Consider the following 20,005-nt stretch of genomic DNA (forward strand, 5'->3'; position numbering starts at 1 on the left):
TGTATTGAATGGGACAGCAGATGGGAAAAAGGAGTTTGTAATTTCTGCTATCAGCTTCCTCCATCTTGAGGTAAAACCACAGAAGCTGATGGGACAAATCCTTTAGAGCTATCATCAGGAGAATTGGTTAGAGGTATTAAATCTGATGATTGTCCACTCAAATGAATCACTCTCAGAGACAGTACCTGTGACTGACTAAACCTTAGAGAGGAAGGCTGAGATGAGCAATAGGATATCTGGGGGGGAGACTACCATCTTTTGATTAGACTACTTAGGAATTTCCTAAAAAGAAGACAAGCTGTCAGACTGCTCTTTTTGGAGAGCAGGTGGAAAGATACAGAAAAAAATACCAGATTGGATCAAGAGATGAAAAAAACAGTCTTCCAGAAAATAGCATATGTGCTAGAGAAAGAATGTTTGTTTCCTTACAGTCTTAATCACAAGAAATAAGACTTTTGGAAACCCAGAGGTATAGAAAAGATTAAATCTTCAGCATTTCTCTTCTAAGTTAGGTACAGGATCCCTGATAAAGTCTGTAGTCTTCTTTGACTGTAATGTTGGATCTCTGGACCCAGAACATCCCTCACAAGAGCACTGTGGGAAAGAGTGCTCTGGAGTTCAGAAGATTTTTGTGAGAAGGTTCAGATCTTCTCACAAATGGGATGTGATGTCCTTCTTCAGATGGGAGCCAAAGTCAGGTGACAATTTACTAAAAGGCCTAAAGAACCCTAGAAACAACCAAAAGAACCTAAAGAACCTCAAAACTAAAGAAAAGACAGAGAAAGGGACAGAGCTGCAGCCTACTCAAGTCAAAAAAAGGTTTGAAGGTGCAGGGGCCCCATGTGGTGGGGATCTCAGCTCAATATTGTCCAGCTGAAGATTTCTAGATTTTGGTTCCACATGAAGTCTTTGCAATTCTGTTCTTGTTTCTGACTTATTGTTCATTTAGTTGTACGGATTTCTTGATCTCGATAATTAGCATAGCAAAGCACATGGATGTTCCCATTTAGAGCAATGAGTCTATTTGCATGCTTAAATGCTTTATTTGACAGGGTTTATGAACCCAATCCAGCAGCACTCAGTGAGGACAATGAAACTCTTTCCCCTGACATGAATAGTGGTTTGGGTCTGGTAAAGGTAACTGTTTATGCTTGCCAGACTGTTTTGGGAAATAAGCACCATCCTTTTATTAGAAGGAAGTACAATTACACCATACCAAGAAACCATGCCCCTCAGGCTTTCGACATTCTTCCCAATGAATGAAGCCTTATAATTACCACCCCTACCTGTGAGAGCTTGCTAATATTGCATGGGTAAGACTCAGAGTTCAATATCTCTCTTTCAAAAAAGCAATAACAACAACAAACAAACCCCCGTGAGGAGCCTGTGGCTTAGAAACGATGCTGTGTTCCTGACACAATTACCTTACATGCAAATATTGTTCTCTCCTTTGCTGTGTGTGGGTGTTGGTTTGTTTTTTTTTTTTCTTGGTCTGCTCAGCTGGTAACATGAATATGTTGATGATCTAACACAAATGGCTCAGCTATCCCCGTAGGCATGTCTCACCACAGCTTCTTAGGTAAAAGGATCAGAAGGGAATAAACCCCAAAGGATTTACTTGTTAAGAGGCACATTGCTTCACCTGGGAAGACTCAGCAGAGGACTGAGAAATTTTCTTAGTGCTCAGCCATACCACCCCTCTATCCAGTTGCTTTGGGCACACGGTATTTTCCCTCACTATCTGAAACAGATGCTGTAGCACTTCTGAGCTCCTTTCAGAAGAGCTGCTATTGTGAATAAAGTGTCATTTGCACAAGCATGTACAATACACAGTAAGGTTAAGTATTATCTCTGTATTAGAAGCATACAGATGTTACGATTCTGGTCTTCCCTCCTCTTCAGGGGCTCAGGAGTGTTGGGCTAGTGGTACTTTGGTGACATATGTGCTTTAATTTTCTGCTTTACCCATACTTCAGCGCCATGAGTAAATTTCCCAGGTAGGGAGGCACATTTGGGAAGTTTGGCCAAACTCAACTCCTGATGAACTTGCTTTTTTTTACAAGCTAGGATTAGCTATCATTTTATGAACAATCCAGCAAAAGCCATAAATATGTGAGAGATTCTGTTGTCTTAAACTGTAGTTGCCTTGAAATCTCCCGTTGTTTTTCTCACTTACTAACAGAGACCTACGACACGTGTGCCTTCTACTCTCACCAAATCGATGCTCAAACATACTTTAGTAAAATTGGCCAGGAAGAGAGCTTTTTTGGTTTCCAAGTTAAAAGATCACAGCACCTGATGGTTCCTGGCTGTAGTAGCATCTCCACTTTCAGCACAAATCTTCTCCAAAGTGCAAGGGAAAACTGCATTTTATTTTCCTCTTTTGTCTTTGTCGGTGACTGTGGTGTGAAGGTGCAGGATGCAAGGCTGGGGGTGGGCATTGGGTTACCAGCAGGAGTTGAGGTGGGGGTCAGCAGGTGCATTGATGTCCACAACAATAACTAGATGTGCAAGGGCAGTTACTCCTGTGCCCTAAATCATAATTATTTACTCAAGAGCTGTGAAGAAATGAGGAGCATGGCTGCAGCAGCCAGCACAGCCAAACTCAGAGCCTTCAAGTGCAGTGAAAGGCGGTGGTGGCTGCTCTCAGTGACTGTGACCTTTGCCTGTTCTGTGCCTGGTTTATCCCACATTCGCCCAAGAATGTGGATTAACACAACTGTGCAGCATTTGCCATTTAGTTCCTGGGGTACTAGTTCAGTAAACCACGTGAATTTATCAGAAGAGACAATCAACAAATGTTCTTATATGCCATTAGGTAGCAACAACACAAATTGCTGTTGGCACCTCTAGGTTGTGATGAGAAAAGAAAAATACAAAGAAGAATCTAATAAATCCATTTTTTTAAAATTTGAATAGCATAGAGAATGAGGTCTAGATTCAAATAATCACCAAAGTAAAATGCAGAATACCTGTTAATAGGGAAGGACTGTTTGTTTTCTAGGGCAGGAATTTTGTGCAAAATTAAGTGTGCAGCAATCTTTGCCATAAGCATAATTCAGTATTGCATTAAACATTAAATATTAAATTACTGGAAACCCTAGCTGTCACTTTTTGACCTAACTGTGCTTGACCTTGTGACCTTAATTTTTTTAGAATTTCTTTCTGTTTATCTACTACTGACCTGGAAAGGCCATTCATTCTGGAAAAAAGAATTACAAAAGCATTAAAAATTGCCAAGCTCTTTTTCAGAAGAGTGTTTTTCATACTGTGGGACCCAAGTTGAATGCCCACTGTTTTCTATTGATCTGCACACACTGCAGCTTAAAATGTTAAAAAAGTCAGAAAACAGATTGTAGGGATGATTTATTTTCCTCCTAGATAAGTGTCCTGTCATAGATTTATTTTCCACTGTTGGGTAGGTTTTCTCCTCTTTGCAAGGTTACTAACACCAACTCAATTTTCCACTTCAGTACTAGTCTTTTAGAATATTGGCTGAACCACAGTTTCAACAGCTAATCATATAGTGTCTTGTGAAATACCTTCAGAGGTAGTGGAAGTTTATTAAAAAATCTGTGAAAACTATGCAAAGTAAGAGGCTTCCATATCAGGTTCTTTTCTTCCTATTGCTGGGGAACATGGATCTCATGAGCAAGGATTTAAGAGTGTTTGTTTCCTTTAGGAGAAAATGTGGGATTTGTTTTTTCTCCTTTTCTCACAAAATTCCCTAGCAAGTTAGTGGCTCAAAAAGTACTTTTAACAACTAAACTATTAATTTCCACATTTTCTATTGTTTATTACTTTAATTACAATATTTAAATATTTTAAAGGATTTTCTTATTCTCCTAAGGTGTTGTTTCCACAGTGGATGTGACTGTGGGTTATGTAGCTCATGCTTCGGTAGCGATGCTTCATGCTACTTGCTTTTCACTTGCTTAAGACAGCACGGAGTATATGGGGAAGACTTCACAGAGTCTCTCCTTCGTAAGGAAGCCCATGCTCAGCTCAAGCAATCCCAGTGAAGTGTGCCTGCTCCACCACATTCCCAAGGGAAGGTCAGACACCTGAAGGTCCTGTCCATTTGCTGGATGCGAAGTTCTTTCTCAGCCTTTATGTCCAAAACAGTGGCAAGCCTCCAGGGCTTTTCCCTTTGTGGACCCTGTGAGGTGACAAGCTGAGAGGTGAGGGACCTACTTCTTAGCCTGTGTTAGGAAGTACCATAGAAATACCACAGTTCAGTGTCTCACCCATTTACTTGTTCTGGTACTAGTTTTGTCTAAACCGTTTCTTTATTTGATCTTTCTTTCTTTACAAGAAAGACTGTTATACAGAAACCACAGCTATTTGCCAGTAAAAACTTCATAAAATCATTTCCAAGTGTGTGAAAAGGAGGTGCTGGCAGCAATGGGAGGGGTGAAGGTGGAAACAGACAAAATATAGGATTAAGACTTTTCTTACTGTAATTTATATCTATGATTCCACTGCCATCACTGCATTAGCAGTAGTGCAAAACCATGCTCCTTTCCATGGAGCCAGCCTTTGGCCAGGCTCCAGATCGAGCAGGAAAATATTTTTAAAGATAACTAAGCAAAACAAAACACATCCCATGACTCCTCAGGGACAAATCCACAGCACTGACCCTATCAGTGGTGCTGGTGAGTGAAGCGAGCGAGGAGGGCTGATGCCAGTGACCTGATAGCGGGACAAGAGGGCGATGAGGGGCAGCGCTGCCATGAGCAGGCAGGGCTACGGCAGGACGCCGAGGGGCATCCCTGCAGGGAGCCTCCACTCCTGCAGCCTCCTCAGGGATGGGCACCCCACATCATCTGTAGGTGGCTGTGCCCTGATTCCTCAGTCTTCGCAGCAGGATTGGGTACCGGCATCCCTGTTGGATGGGCAAAAGGCACAGTGAGTTTCCTTGGGTCACCTCCTTGCTCACTGCAGTGCTCAGCATGCCTCACTGTTAACTGAGCCTGGGCCCAGCTTTAAGCTAATCAGATTACCTTTATATTGAGGCACAAGTAAACAGGTAAACAAATAAATAAATAAAACATTAACCTTCTCTTCAGTGAAAACCCCTGCTTCCAGATTTATGCAATGTACTCATTTTTGGAAGGAAAAAGGTGTTTTAACGAAAGGGGGTTTTTTGCTAACCGCACCCTGAGAGGCAAGGTGTCACATCCTTCTAACGAAAACAGGTATTATTAGCTATTGTCTAACCTACTTGAAAGGCTCTAGTGTATTCCCCCAGCACAAAGGCTTTATTGAAGACTGCAATAAGAAAACTTTGCAGTTTAAGCATTTTCACCCTTGGGACTTACACTTCCATTTAGGCTTTTATTTGCTACAACCCCAAAGAGCCTACAGTGTCAGTACCTGAAGAAATGAGGCTTGAGAGGTGATTATAGTTTTATGTGGGACAAGAACTGTAATGAATCGGAAGACAGATGCTAAAATCTGAGCCAGAGAAAGGTACCTACTTCGCGCTTGCAAGATGGCACAACGCCTTCTGCTGTGTTGCAATCTTTTAATCTCTGTCAGCACATCTTGTACTACAAAATAAGTGTGGATCATGCATATGGATTTATGGGAAATATTTATTTTAAGAAGACTACAAGCTGCCATACATACATGTAAAATGTAATTAAAAAGTGCACCATAAAAGAACTACTTGAAGATTACAGAAGCTTAGTAGTATTGAAGTGTTATATGCTAAAAATATCTTGCTGTCTTGCTATAGATGACTTTCTGAATTAATTGTACAGACTCCAAAACATAGCCTAAATATTAGCAATGTCACTTATTTTCTTTTTCTTTTTTTCTGAACCAGTTCCTGTCGATTTATTCAGATGTAGAATTTATCCACCTTCTGTATTTTGATCACATAAATATTCATTCTCAGTATTAGGTTTCAAAATCATGACAAGACCTATCCAAGGGTAAGGTAAACAAAGAGAAGATCTGGAAAAGGCGTGTGTTGTGTACAGATAAACTCAGGGGCCGAGAGGGGAACAGCCGCCATGGGGAAGTGTTTTCGTCTCCAGCTTCTTCACAGGTTTAGTCGAAAGCCTGTCTCTGAGGCGGGGGAAGCAGCCTGCAGGAAGGACAGTGTGCCAAGGGGTGTTTTGTGAGCACCGCTGTGAACTCAGCCTTCGGCAGCACAGAACCATGTGAAAGCCATGAGCTTGCACGGGGCAACTGATGGTACCAGGTTTCTGAAAATGCCTCTTCTGGCTCATGAGAGCTGTTACGAGTGGTGAGGCACAGGACAGGAGCTGTTTGGCTACAAGAACACCAGGTAAACTTCCTGGGTGCAAAACCAGCTTGTCAGAAGTGATACTTTTGCCACAGTTAATCTGATGATCAGGTAAACATGATGATCAAGTAAAGGGGGGTGTCAGATGGTGGGGTGTCTGTAGACGTTGCATGCTGCTTCTCAGATCAGTTCTTCAGAATAAACCTGTACTTATTTGTTGCTGGCACTGCCAGATCTTTGCTACAAAATCATGCTTGCCCCAGCCTACAATAGTATTAACTGTATAGCTGCTGAGATGTTAGGACACGCACATTTCACTTATCAACAGTTTCCATTTGCGAGTGCTTGTGTATTCTGCACTGCTTTGCTTCTCAGGTGTCAGCGCAAGGGTGCTTACAGATCTGGATGCCTATGAAACAAACCTGCAGAAAATGCAATGCTTTTCAAAGGTCAGAGAAACATGTCTGTAAGATGTCACCTCCTCCTGCCCACCCATAACAGAAGACAAATGGGGATTTGTCTAAACCTGGGAAATGCCGGAATAAATTTATCTGTGAATCCTTAATTTGAAGTGGCATCCTCCTTGCCTGATTTGCAGTGCCTTTGTCATCATCCACACACCCTTTCTGGTCTCCAGTGAGAAACAGGCATTTCCAAAGTGCAGCGCGTTTTCTCCTCACAGTCTCATTTAAAATGGGTCAGATAAATTGCCTTTCAGAAGTGCCTGTTTCTCTCTAATGACTATAAAGGGAGTCTAGACGATTAGCTCAGAGACAGAAGTCTGTGCTGTAAACTCCTAAACAAGGAGTGAGGAATCTCACTCTTCTATCCCTAGGAGAGTTGCTGCGTGGAGCAGACCTTCACTTCCATCACCTGTCTTCTCCCAGACAAATTCAGTCATGGCTGTGGATTATAAACAAGGGTTGAAGTGAGATTCCCAGATGTCACTTTTCACTCTGCAACCTAATATTCTTCTGAACTCTCAATTCAACCTCTCTCTTCTGAATGTGGCCCTTGCAATCTCTGCAGACGATCATGTTACTGTACAAGTAAGGCCAGTGGCAGTCTACACCGGTGCACTATGGCTTTTATCTTGGTAAGATATACATACAGCAAATTGCATTCCCTTGGAGCTGAACTTGGCAAAAAACATCGCTAGTATGGATGGGCTTCTCCAAGCTGTGCAGTAGTATTTTATTATGGCTTTGGTCAAGAGAGTTGCAAGCAAGAGTCCTTTGTCCTGCAAGACCAACTGTGTATACATTTTGGAAAAAAAACTTTAAATCCAAACATTGGTTTTGGTTGCACTAATATCAGTCCATACCACTTTACTGAACTCTTACTCCTCAGTTGCAAAAAAGACTGGATTTTTACCAGGGTAGGTGGATCTTACCAATCAGCTCTTCATTACAAGGTTCAGAGGTAGTACAAGCATTCACATATTCATCTACATCACATGTCTGGTGATACATGTAATGCAAATTAAGGTGTCAATGCAATAAAACATTTGATTAATAGTGTTTAATTTTGTGCAAACAAATAGTTATCTGTGTTCAGTAGGGATACTCAGGAAGCATGTGAGTAAATATTTTGTTAGGTTGTTATCTGTTCCCATTAAAAAAGTTTTTAAAAAAATAATTGTAGAATAGAACACAGAAACCTGGATATAAGGAATCCTTCTAAGGAAGGCTGAACTCTAGCTAAGCAGTGGAAATTCACGGAAAAATCATCACATGATGACCTACACACTGAAACACATTGCACAGTAGACAGTATATGAATCCAACCAGAGATAAGACAAGGAAGAAAAACTACTAGCCGATACTCAGACACTGTTAGAAAGAAAAAGCTCCAGTGGTATAACTCACAATAATCAATGAATTACCAGTCTCTGCATAAGCTGCAGAAGTGGGTGCTGTGTGCAGATACTGGGGTGTAAAAGAAAGTGCAAAGGAACAGCAGCAGGGATGGAGGACAAGACTGGATTGTGTGCAGAGCACACCAGGAAAGTAACAAGTGACACAGAGTAGTAAAAATAGACTCAGTTAATGCTATCACCTGAAAGAAGACCAGAACTGGACAACAGATATTAAGGGAAACAGGGGAGCACCTCAGCTCTCCACAGGTAGATGCTTTTTGTCATCCTCACTTGCAGTCAAGTGGACACAAATCATTTAGAGTACCTGTTCACACCAGCTTTCTCCTAATTGACATCTGCATGTTTTTACACAGGTGGATTTGCAAACTCACTTATTTTTGGTCCTGTTCGTTATGGATTCAGAGGAACTTCTCAGGAAGGTAAACCTAAGAGGCTGCACACATTTCCAGAACAGGGGGCTCCAAACATATTTTGCCATGTTTACGTAGCTGTCACATACATGCTTCAGCCCCTGTCACTGGCACTGTGTGCTCAGAACAGCAGTATCACTTCAGTTTTTGGAACACAAAGATTTGCAATGTTTAACATAAACCACCCACAGAAGGTCACGCTACATCCTTTCCTGCTGATGTGATGACGACAATTCAAACACTTTTAAACACTTTCAGAAAGGAGGAATTACTCTGACAAAATAGTGTAATACATAAAAATAAATACATTGGAAAGAATAGCTGGGGTTTTTTTCAGGATGTTTGTCCTTGCGACCTTTCAGCATGCCCATGTACTGCTTTTGAGCCTCAGTACATCCCAGATGCACAGATAAATGCTCAAGTCTGTGTGGTTTTGTAAGTATCTCCAGGATCTGATGCCTGCCTTATCTGTTAGCTGAGGAGAGCTGTGAGAAACTGCAAGACTGGCAAGCATTGCTCTGGATAAACTAGATTATAACATATATTCTCTCCTACAGCAATGCTGATGTAGTTCTGGTGGCTGTTATTTAAGACTGTGATATTACTACTGGGGCATGGAAATACCCAAGTGAAAGTTAGGCTGTTAGCCCTGGGTAGGTATTTCTCGGTGGGAGCGCTGCTGGTAGTACCCAGGCCACTTGCGACTCTCTACAGCCGCCTCTGTTGTGCCAGCATAGCTGTTCACGCAGATGTGCCGTGAACACAGGATCAGGGTAAGAAATAGGTTTCGCCACATGGCCAGGCGAACAGTGGTCTGGCACTATGGAGAAGAGTGGGCAGCCAGAGGAAGGAGGAAAAGCTGGAAATAGGAGAGCAAGGATTTCTTTAAAAGCTCTCTCTGGCCATAGTCTGACCTGCCAGAAGAGATTTAGGGCTTACTCCTGCTGTCACTGAATGAAAAAGGCAGCCTTAAAATTTGGTCCAGTGCTAGGCAAAACTGATTAAATTTAGCAAATTTTGTGCATTCTGGATTGTATTCTCTGAACAGATGAACCTTTTCCTTTCAGCAACTTGAAAAATTGTCTTTTTAAGGGCAAACAGACAATAATGCCATGTATGAAAGAAAGGTATTCATGTCACAGCTGTTGTGGTTTATAGTGCTATTCCTTTTTCTCTTAGGTTGTCATCAGCTACTTTTGGTGTGAAATTAAAGAGAGGTTTGTAAACAGCTGCTGATACATGCAATGTGCTACGTGCAACAAGAATGCACATCATGAGCCATCCACACCCTGTTTTGTCATGTTAGTGGTTCCCTCAGACTGTGCCCAAACCATATTTAAAAAAAAAATCTTATCCTCCTCCCCCCCGCCCCCACCCATGAAAAAAAAAGATCAAATCCTATTTTTCAAGAAAAAAAAATAATCCTGAATATGTCAAGTGTTTGTTCAGGCTCTGATCCAACACAATAATACACCCTTTTTTAAAGTCAACTGCATCCCACGCAGCCTGTTCCTCTTGGTAATCTAGACCTTGTAATGGAAATTCTAGCAAAGCTGTGACTATTACTAATGCATTTAATACATTAGAAGCTCAATTTTGAATGCCTTGAGCACTTAGTTCCCCTGCTAAAGTGGATCAGAGCTGTGGTGGTAGAGCATAACAGGGGTAGTCCCATAGTCTTTGTGACCTTTGTGAGCATCTGAAAGAGATTGCATTTAATGATTTTAAAATGTCAAGGCCCATTTCAGGCAAAAAGAAAGAAATAAAATTGTGTTTCTGGACTGTGTAAGCTTTTGAAATGGGTCTATGGACATCCTCAGACATAAGACACTGGACTGAAACACCATGGAGGCTGAATTAATTATATTTCAGATTCAGGTCTCAGAGACAGTAATTTCAAAATCCAGGCTTGCAGAATAATAATGTTACAGCACATGCCTGCCATAATTTGCTTTTTAGTTCATTCTGAATTACCTCAGCACAACCGAGTAATTCATCAGTCCATGAAGCATGCAGAGACTGGAAGTGTGAATTATGCATGAAGGATTATTTTGCTCTGATGTTCTGCTGGATGTGTATGTTTGTGCAGTGTACACTGGAAAACCGTGCTAACAGCCTATGATGACTGAGTGTTAGCTTGTGGAATATACAGGGTCTTGTTTGAAAGCATAGTCAACTGCGATAAGATGCTAGTAAGAAAACTGCATCAACAGTATAAATAAATGATGGGTTTAAAATATGAATTATGCCATAAATAAATGATCTCTGCTTCCTCACATTCTACCTCTGTAGAAAGCTAGTTAACCAAACGCGTTATTCACTATCCACAAGGCAGCCTGACCAAACAAGGTTGTTTACTTCACTGACATGGACAGATCCACCAAAGAGTGCAAACTTGTCATGTAACCAGTAATAAAATATGTGTTGATGACATAATTTGTCTGGCTGGTTCTGGCATGTCTCAGGTTTGAATGAAGCTCTCTTGGGATTTAAAATAAAAATGCAGAGTTAGACTTTTGAAGAAGGAATCCAAGTTAATCATCATAATTAAAAACAATAATGAGAAGTCATTTCTGATGCATTATATAATAATCACGTCATAACATGTTAAGATGAAGCTAAAGCTGCAGGCGTATATTGGTTGATGTGAGTGTCTATTAACTTTTCAAGAACACTAGCAATGAAAGCAATAGAAAATAGAGGAAATATAGAATTAGCATGTTACTTCTTTAATAAGTTAGCCTGACCATCTTAATTGTAGAGCTGGCTGAAGACTAGAACGATTGTATGAAACATCTTTAAAAGTTCGCAATTATTTTTATTTTATAAACTCTTCAGAAAATTTTGGTTTTATGTTATTTTAAAACTATATGAAGATACTACTTGATTTAGCAGATTTTTGGTTCTTATTGCTTTGTCTTTTTTCTTTTTCATTTCCACCCTGGAAAGCAAGATGATTCACACACAGAAGGAAAAGACAGCAAATAGATTGTTCTATATTTGGGTGATAACTGCACTTAGAAACGCAACAAGATAATTTCAAATTAAAACCATTTTTTTCACAAAAGCCTTGACACACTTTACGTAATTCTGACCTTTTGATTATATCTTGTAAGACAAAAATTCTGCTGGCTCTTTCTTTCATGTTTTAAGTCACTATCTTAACCTAAGAATTGGTAATGCCAATTCTGAGGGTAAAACATCTGTGTAAATTTTAAGGAGTGGAAAACTTTTCCATTTTAGCACTAAACAGGTTGCTGCTTTAAAACCATTCACCTGGTGTTTCCATTCACCTATTCTGTTTAAAAGTGATCTATTCTTTACTGGAAACAATATTGATAGCTCTATCTTTAACCTGCTGTGTAGTTTATTCCCAGATTTTAGTTCCAGATATTTATTGGGGAAAAAAAATACAGACTACCAATTTATATGGCTCTGGGATCACTGCCAAAGGTAAGATTAATTCATGGGGGAATGCATGAGTGATACCATAAAACACAAGAACAGAAACCAGCAGCACTCCCCAGGCTCACACCCCCAAACCTGCAAGGTACAGGAAAAAATATCCATGGGATGTGTACCACTCCATGACGACAACTACCAGAAACAACTCATTACTCACACACCACCCTCAGAAACACAAGTGACGCTGTGTTTGAAACACAGCCATTTCCCAAAAGCTCTGGTGCAGTTACTCACTGCTAGACGGTCATCCTGCCCGTCAAGGTCACCCCAGACAAGATAAACATCTCAGTACTATAGTGGTAAGGCAGATGGTCCTGTACTGTGGCCACTTTCAACAGGCAGGAAAGGGATTGCAGTGGGAAAAGGGGACAGAGATCATCCCCCGCAAATACCCACATCAGCAGTTGCTGGCTGTGGTGGTGGCTTCCTGAATGGGGACCAGAGATAGAGGCTTGCATTGTTTTCACCATCACCCCCAAAATAACTGCCAAGTAGCTTAACAAATGCCAGGCTTTTGCCTATATTTAGTTATTTAAGACAAAGTGAGTCCCATCATTTATCATAGCCTTTTCTGGCAGGGTAAGCTACAGGCTCTGGAGTAGTATTTGGTTTACCTCCTTTTAGCTATCTGGAAGTCATGAGGCTAGCGTGAGCTAACTGCCCAACTTCCACCCTATAGTCAATGAACAGGAAGGGGCATAGCCAGAGACTGACTCCTCCTGCTTATATTAAACATCTATGATCAGCCGAAGATTCCCTTCTTAGCATAGAGCTAATGTCTGATGTTTGCATTCCTAGAGATAGGCTGGCTAAATTCTCACCCTTAAAATCCAAGCTGGATTTTGAAAATAAACAAACAAAACCCAGCATAAAATCGAATAAAATCTCCCAGCTGATTGTGGGCTCTTGCAAAAATCTGTGTATCTTCTTTATTCCCTGGGCTATTATGTTTTGTGAAAATTTCTAGGAATCATTGTGTGATGTAAAAGTTAATAAGTACTTTTAAAAAAAGGTATGACAGGAATAATTCTTTGAGTCCTACACTGCTCAGCTGGGCTCTGAAAGGGTGTCAGTTATTCTCCAACAGGTCCTCTAGCAATGACTGACATTAGATGTGATTGTCCCAGTGCAGAGAAGTCAAGCAGCCTCCTCTTTCCCCCTGCAGCTGGGGACAGAACTATCGTTTGGCTACAAACACAAGGAGGTTGCTGCTTCCGATGCTGAAAAAGAGCTGTGATGTATGTTCGCAAGATGAAATTCTGCTCTAATTCCCCTATGCTCTATTTATAGGCCTATGAGATGAGCCTGTGGTTGCTCTTCCTAAAGGGATGATGTGAGCTGATGTACATTGTGTTCCTGTCTGATCTCTGCCTTCATATTATTTCTATCAGCCACCACTGGAGTGCACAAGTCCCCAGCACTCATGACCCTCAGCACACCAGCCCCTCCATCATTTAAATTCAGAGGTGGTAGCAATCTTGCAAAAAATCAATATGTTTTAATAAGTATTTCCTGAGGTTTATTAAGTATTCAAACAGAACTGAGACATCCACTTATTGTTTATATATGCTGTCAATATTGTTTGCTTTTTTTTTTTTTTTTTTATATTAAACTAAAGCAGATGTGAGTTAGTCACTGGCAGACTTCTTATTAAAACAATGTTTGCTGCTGCTTTTGTGGATTGCATAGGAAGGCTGCGATAAACACTTCACATTGTGTCACCCATCAGTTGCTGCCATTGTTAGTAATGAAATACTAATGCTCTGATAATGCAGTTGTAAGTCTAATTTACCTCTTAGGTTTTGACATTATTCACTGAATAAAATAGCATTCTAAGAAACCAGTTCCACTGAACCATGACAATTTACTCCAGCTGAAGATCTGCCCCCCTACTCTTGAGGTAGACTTGGAGCAGAAAAAGGAGCTGTCTGGCTAATACAAGCATACTCTGTAGCCTTTGTCAAAACAGTTTTTATTCTCATCCGATGCAAACCTCAGGCATTATTACAGGGCTTCATGGAACAGATGTTCTTGAATTTGCATAATGACAGACAGACTGCCTTTTCTTTATGAAAGGTCACTAAAAACCAGTGCTACTGTTCAGTCAGTCCTGCCTTCATTAAGCAATTTCAAGACAAAACTGCTTTGTCTTCAGTTACTGTTTTCATGACCACTACTTTACATACTTTAATCGGACAAAATCAAGGCCAAACCATTGGCTTATGTCACACCACATGGCTGTCTAGCTTCCCCTAATTCCTAAACACTGGGCATTCTTGTAGGATTGTTCAAATAACAGGATCAAATCCTCAGCTGCTGTAAGACTAACTCCAGCGACACTGGTGAAGCTCCCTTGGTTGATGCTGGCTAACCACTCTTCAGGAGAATATCCCAAAGCTGGGTGCTTGGCATCAATTTAAATTCACTTCTTTATTTATTGGGTAGGGGATTTTTAACACTAAATTAAATTGACATGAAGTTTTAAGCAGAACTGGTATTTCTCATGAAGTTGATTTTTATTTAACAGCATGTACACCCATGTATAAGCAAGCCATACTTTTCTTTGTGATTTGTATGTGCACATCAAATAGCTGATGGGAAAGTTTTAAATCTTCTACATCTAATGCCTCAATAACAGACAAATTCCATCATGGAGATCCCCAAAGAGAAGTGCATGTTTACCTTCAAGGCAAAAACTGAACTTTGCATTCCAGCCAGCATGCAGCTAGAGCATTACTGAGAAAGCCGATAGACAGCAAGAGTCCTCATAGAAGGGCTCTGCGAGGGGCAAACCCAAGATAAATGAGCTACATTGTGCTATGCAGTACTGTTAAGCTGAGGTGCCTGAGACGGGGAGGGAAACCCTTTGCCTAAGTAGAACATGGAAATAAATACAATTTCAGGCTACAAAATCCCTTAAATGACCAAATGGAAGGTGAACCACAAAGTTATATAATTATATTTTTTTTCTAGGTAGCACAGTGTCCATTTTCAGTGAGATACAGAGTTGGGAAGTGTGATGGATGCCCACAGACACCCTGCAGCAGAGGGGCTGGCAGCTGGGCAAAACCAAAGGAGGGGTGACAAAGAGTGGAGGAGGATGAGAAATGCAAAGGAGCAGACTTGCAGCCTAGCACCTCACAGGCAATATCCTTGTCTCTATGGGTAGCACTGCAGGAATGACGGCTTCTTCTGTCCCTGTTCTCTGCACAAGTTGCCGTTTATCGGCTTGGTAAAAGATCAGACTGTAGCAGCAGCTAGTCATCCCATAGAAAATAATAATATAAATTATTATCACTCGGGCTTTGACAAAGAGGGATGAAGACATATCTATTTACAAGAAAATTCCCAATGTTCCTTAATTCATGCAAAATGTATCTCACTTAAAAATATATAAATGCACATTAAGTCAACCAACTTTGTACTCACTTAGCATAATTTTAATATGGGATGCTACATAAAACTGTTCTACAGTTCCACAGTCATTTAAGGATAATTCGCACAGTTCATATATGTTTGTTTATTCCATAAAGCCACTACAGGTTGCACTTGTTCTTCAAGTACAAGTTGAGTTTGTTTGTGCTACTAATAAAATAGATTCCAGTAATAGATCGTTGGTTTGCATGATAACACAGGAGGTGTGAAACCTCAGGATTTTCTGGTTTCTGATTTAAAAGGCTGATAGAGTAGATGGGGAACTGAAATTAACTTCAAAGTTTTAGATTACATTATCATTGCCTATTAGATGATGAGCTGGTTTCCCATCATTCCCATCATTTCCAAAAAAAATCTTTCCTGATTTTTCTTTTTTATTAAAAGCCTCTTACAAAGTACAAGATAGAAAGTGTGTGACTACCAGTCCTCCCCACTGATAAAATATTTCATTATGCCATGCTGGCAAGTAGTAATTTCTAGTTGGTCAGCCAGTACTGCTGGAAAAAAAAAAACAACAAAAACCAAACCAAAAAAAAAAAACCCAAACATGTTTCAAGATTTGGCTTGTATGGTTTTATTTCTTTAAAACTGTATCAGCTGACCTAGTAGTAAATATTATGTGTGCTTACAAACTTTGTCATCCTTATACTCTGAAATCTTCATGGTTACTGTAATAAAATATCTCATTTCAGAAACAAAACAATGATAACAATGATGGTAATGAAGCCTTTTTATTGTGGTGAACAAGAGAAGATATTATTCTCTTATAGTGAACTCACTCACGTTTATCACTAATGAAAAAGTTGTTCTCAAAACATAGGCACAGCCCCGTAATAAGGTAATGTATTTCCAGCATGTGGAAAATTACCAATTTCTGTGGTGTTAAAGAAAACTGAAAACTGTAGTACAGCTAAGTAAATTGTTCATCTCTACTATGATTATAATTTTCTTTTGTTACATTTTTAGAAGTACCAAATATACATGAAATATGTCAGCATTTGACAACAGAAAAGGCAAAAAGCCATCTCCAGACAACTGTGTCATAAGAAAGCCATGGTCATGGTATCCTGATGAATTTTTTCCTAGCCAGAGAAATTAATTATTTTGTCCAGGAGTCAGCATGTACTCACAGTCATTCCCATAATCTTTGTCTCTGCCTTCTTTTGATGCCTGAAATTTGCCTCTATGCTAGCTGGAGAGGCTCACTTATGAGTGCCAGAAGAGTTCTAAAGAATTTTAAAACTGCACTGTCCGCTGAAAGAAGAAAATGGAAGGAAAAACAATTATTTACATATTCACGATATGACAGATGATCTCACAAGTTCAACCCCTGTAGGGTAAATATGAATTTAATTTTCAAGAGTACGATTTTGCAGGATATCAGCTGACTGTAGCTCCTATTTCAACTACTGAATCTGTGCCTGTTTTCCCCAATGCTGAAGTCCCTTTGAAATCAAGCAGCTATAAATTTGCTTAAATATTGATTTCAGAAATTTGATTTTAGGCACACACGTGAAATGTCTCAGAATTTGCTCATAATGCATATTAAAATCTAACTTCTAAGTTTCTTCTACAATTACTATAAATTATATGTATATGTAAAATGTAACACACACACAAAAAAAAATGTGTTCATCATCCCTCAAAAGCTGACCAGCTGCACTGGGATAGGAATGGTATGTGACTGTAGCTGAAGTAAGGCCTTTTGCCAGTAGCTGTGGAGGCTGGGCAAGATAGATAAAGATAAAGATTTGGCATAACATGACATTTGTCACTGAGCTCTTATTGAAATTTGGAGGAGAGGAAGCTATGCAACAGGCTCGCCTGCTTACTCATTTTGATATCAATGACAGCAGGTATTCAGCCAGGAAATAAAGATGTCATGTCTTAATACTAAAGCCAGAGAGGTATAAAAATAGTTTTGTGTCATGGTGAAAGAGGACGGAAAGAAGGAGAGATTTCACTGGAAATGCTATGTTGCCTGATTAATATGAATTGTTTAGCTGGAATAGGTGTGCGAAGCAATATTGCAGAGGGCAGGTGGTACCTATGAGTGGGAAGAAATAGTGAAATGGCATTAACATACAGATGAGAGAATACTAGCAAAATCCAGGTCTAATCAAAAGCACTTGATGAAGAAATTCATGGAAGTGACCCTAGGACTGGAATGTTTCACTTCAGAGTGTTTTAAATGAAAAATCAAAAGAATGTGCATCTTTTATTCCAAGATCATGGCTGTTTTTTTCAGACACTTGAAAAAAGAGGCAAAAACTATGTTGGTCTCTAGGCACATTCCCATAAACTTGTAATACAAGAAGTTAAAACAACATTTCTAGCATGCATGTAAACTTTAAATGATGCATATAGCAAGAAACATTTGTCATACAATTTTATATTTGTATAAAAAGTAATTTTAAGATTTGGTTGATAGTTGAAACATTATGAAAATTAAAAACTTGTGTACTCTAAGTATTTCAAATTCAGAAATAAGTGTGTCTCATAACTTCTTTATTTCAGTTAAGAAAAAATGTCCTTGAATAAACAAGAATGTCAGACTAACTTCCCATGCAAAATTAAGCTTAACTGAGGCTGAATATACAGAGCAAAACCAGACTACAAAAGCCCTAGTACCCACTATGGGAAGGTTCATTCTATAAGGGTAAGACTTTCTGCTAATTCCATACCCAGTTTACAACTTGTTTAAAATCTAAAACTGGCACCACACAATTATGAACGTGTGCTTCATCTGCAACAGGAGAGCCTTCCAGAGGCTACTCAGGTCATTTCAACAGAAAGAGATGTCCAAACAGCAGGTGTTTTCTTCTTTGAAGCCTAGATTGTGAAAAATAAAATCAAAAAGTCAGGAGTCCATCTTTCCCACCTACCTCCTTCACATTTCACCTATACACAGGCATATTTCTAATACAATTCCATAAACCCTCATTTGAAAGCTACTTAGTATCTTGAAGGATGCTTAAATATATTGGTCACAGAGCTCTTCTGACCTTAAAGGCTTTTTCGTCCAGTCCATGATCAATGGCAGAACAGCACACAAAGAAGGCAGAATCACAACTGACAATACTGGGAATGGCCATCATGTCACATTCTGCCCCCTTTCTGCTTCCATCTAAGTGTTTCAGCTGCTTTCTTTGGGGGCTGAGATTTTCTCTTTGCTTACTGCTTGAAGTTTAATATTTGTTGACTTGTCCTAAAGTTTGAATACAGCCCTGTTTGTTGAAATGGCTTTGAAGAAAAAAATCTGTTATCTCTGTATCTTAAACTTTAAAAAAAAAAAAAAAAAAAAAAAAACCACAACCAAAAATCAACAGGAAAATGAAAAAAGACTCATGCAAATCTCACTGGCATACAGCTCAAAACAGAGAAGTGAAAAATGTTAACACCAGAGCTGAGCAAGCTAAAGAGTGTACATCTTCCACTGAACCCAGGGGCAGAATTGTGCATGTAGAGGCAGATACTGTGTCACTTGCTAACATAGCTTTGAATTATTAATCACACTACCTATCTGGGTGCATCATCAGCCTGTAGTTAGTATGGATGGGAAATACCAAGGTGTCTCCCATAGCCTTTTGCAAAACTGAAACAAGTACAGAGGAAACAGTTTCCTTTACTAGCAAACACCCACCGTGGCAGCACAACAAATGATTAGTCTCTGGGTGTGAAATGAAAAGGACATCTGATGTGCAGGATTGGTTTTCACTGTTGTTAAGCATTCTTTTGGTTAGATATGCCTTCCCAACCTCCAGTGTGTAATGAATTTTCCAGTTCCTTATGTGTATGTATAGCTAAGTCTAGAATCTCTTGCTCTTACAGTTGTTTTGGCACACCTGCTGAATGCAGGTAAATGTCATATATATTTAACAGCTTGTAGCTAGCTTACTGTGCAGGTCTGAGCACACAGTCCCCATCATGAGACTAATCTGGTCATGCGCTAAGAGCCTGCAGTTAGTAATCTGCAGAAGGAGGTCTGTTATGCTGACTGGGAGAGCTAGGATGAAATCATTGTATCTCTGTGATAAGAACATGCATCTTTAATGGATAACATGATACCACATGATTCCCTTTATTGCTATCTGAATATGAAGAAAGAATGAATATATAGTTAGAGTGGCATAAATAATCCCTTTTGGGTCGTGTTGTTTTCTTTTGCAGATATAGCCTGTTCCCTCGTGTGCACAGTATGCGGCTCTGGTTGTTTCAGCCCTGGGTCTAGCTCTGGTACTGACACTCGGACTTTTCCTCTGTCTTTTCCATTAGGTTTCTCATTCTCCACCCTACCTGGTAATACAGGCTTTTAGGCAACTCTTTAGTGTTTGTCATGTCATCATGTTATCCTTTAGAGATGGATAGAGATATTTCATTTTACTATACTTTATAGAATGTGAGATGGTGTTCCATATATAAAATTATTACCATCTTCTTTTAAAACAAGAAAATTAATAGCAAGATAACGATTGACAAGGGTACAAAAAATGCATCAGATAGATAAAAGTTTCTAAATATAACTCATGTTTTTATTGATCAATTGGAGTTTGACAGATT

General features: G+C 39.7%; 1 protein-coding gene and 1 long non-coding RNA gene across 8 annotated transcripts in view; one reads left to right on the top strand and one right to left on the bottom strand.

Moving 5' to 3' along the window:
- Positions 1–20,005, top strand: part of LOC308065436 (uncharacterized protein) — a 250,785-nt gene that overhangs the window by 136,006 nt on the left and 94,774 nt on the right. For 5 of the 7 annotated variants that reach the window (XM_080391412.1, XM_080391414.1, XM_080391416.1 and 2 more), the window contains one exon: positions 1–20,005. This exon is cut by the window's left edge and continues 12,625 nt beyond it; it is cut by the window's right edge. Coding sequence is in view for 1 of the 7 variants with exons in the window: in XM_080391418.1 (XP_080247544.1) it covers positions 8,489–8,769 (281 nt within the window). In the remaining 6 variants the exon portion in view is untranslated. The other 2 variants (XM_080391418.1, XM_080391417.1) reach the window with 2 other exon arrangements.
- LOC308065441 overlaps positions 13,588–20,005 on the bottom strand; it is an 18,128-nt gene continuing 11,710 nt past the window's right edge. Inside the window, exon 2 of the long non-coding RNA XR_013928772.1 lies at positions 13,588–20,005. This exon is cut by the window's right edge and continues 10,065 nt beyond it. This is a non-coding gene — a long non-coding RNA (uncharacterized lncRNA).

Source organism: Falco punctatus, assembly GCF_963210335.1.
Source record: "Falco punctatus genome assembly, chromosome: 6".
Lineage (NCBI taxonomy): Eukaryota > Metazoa > Chordata > Aves > Falconiformes > Falconidae > Falco > Falco punctatus.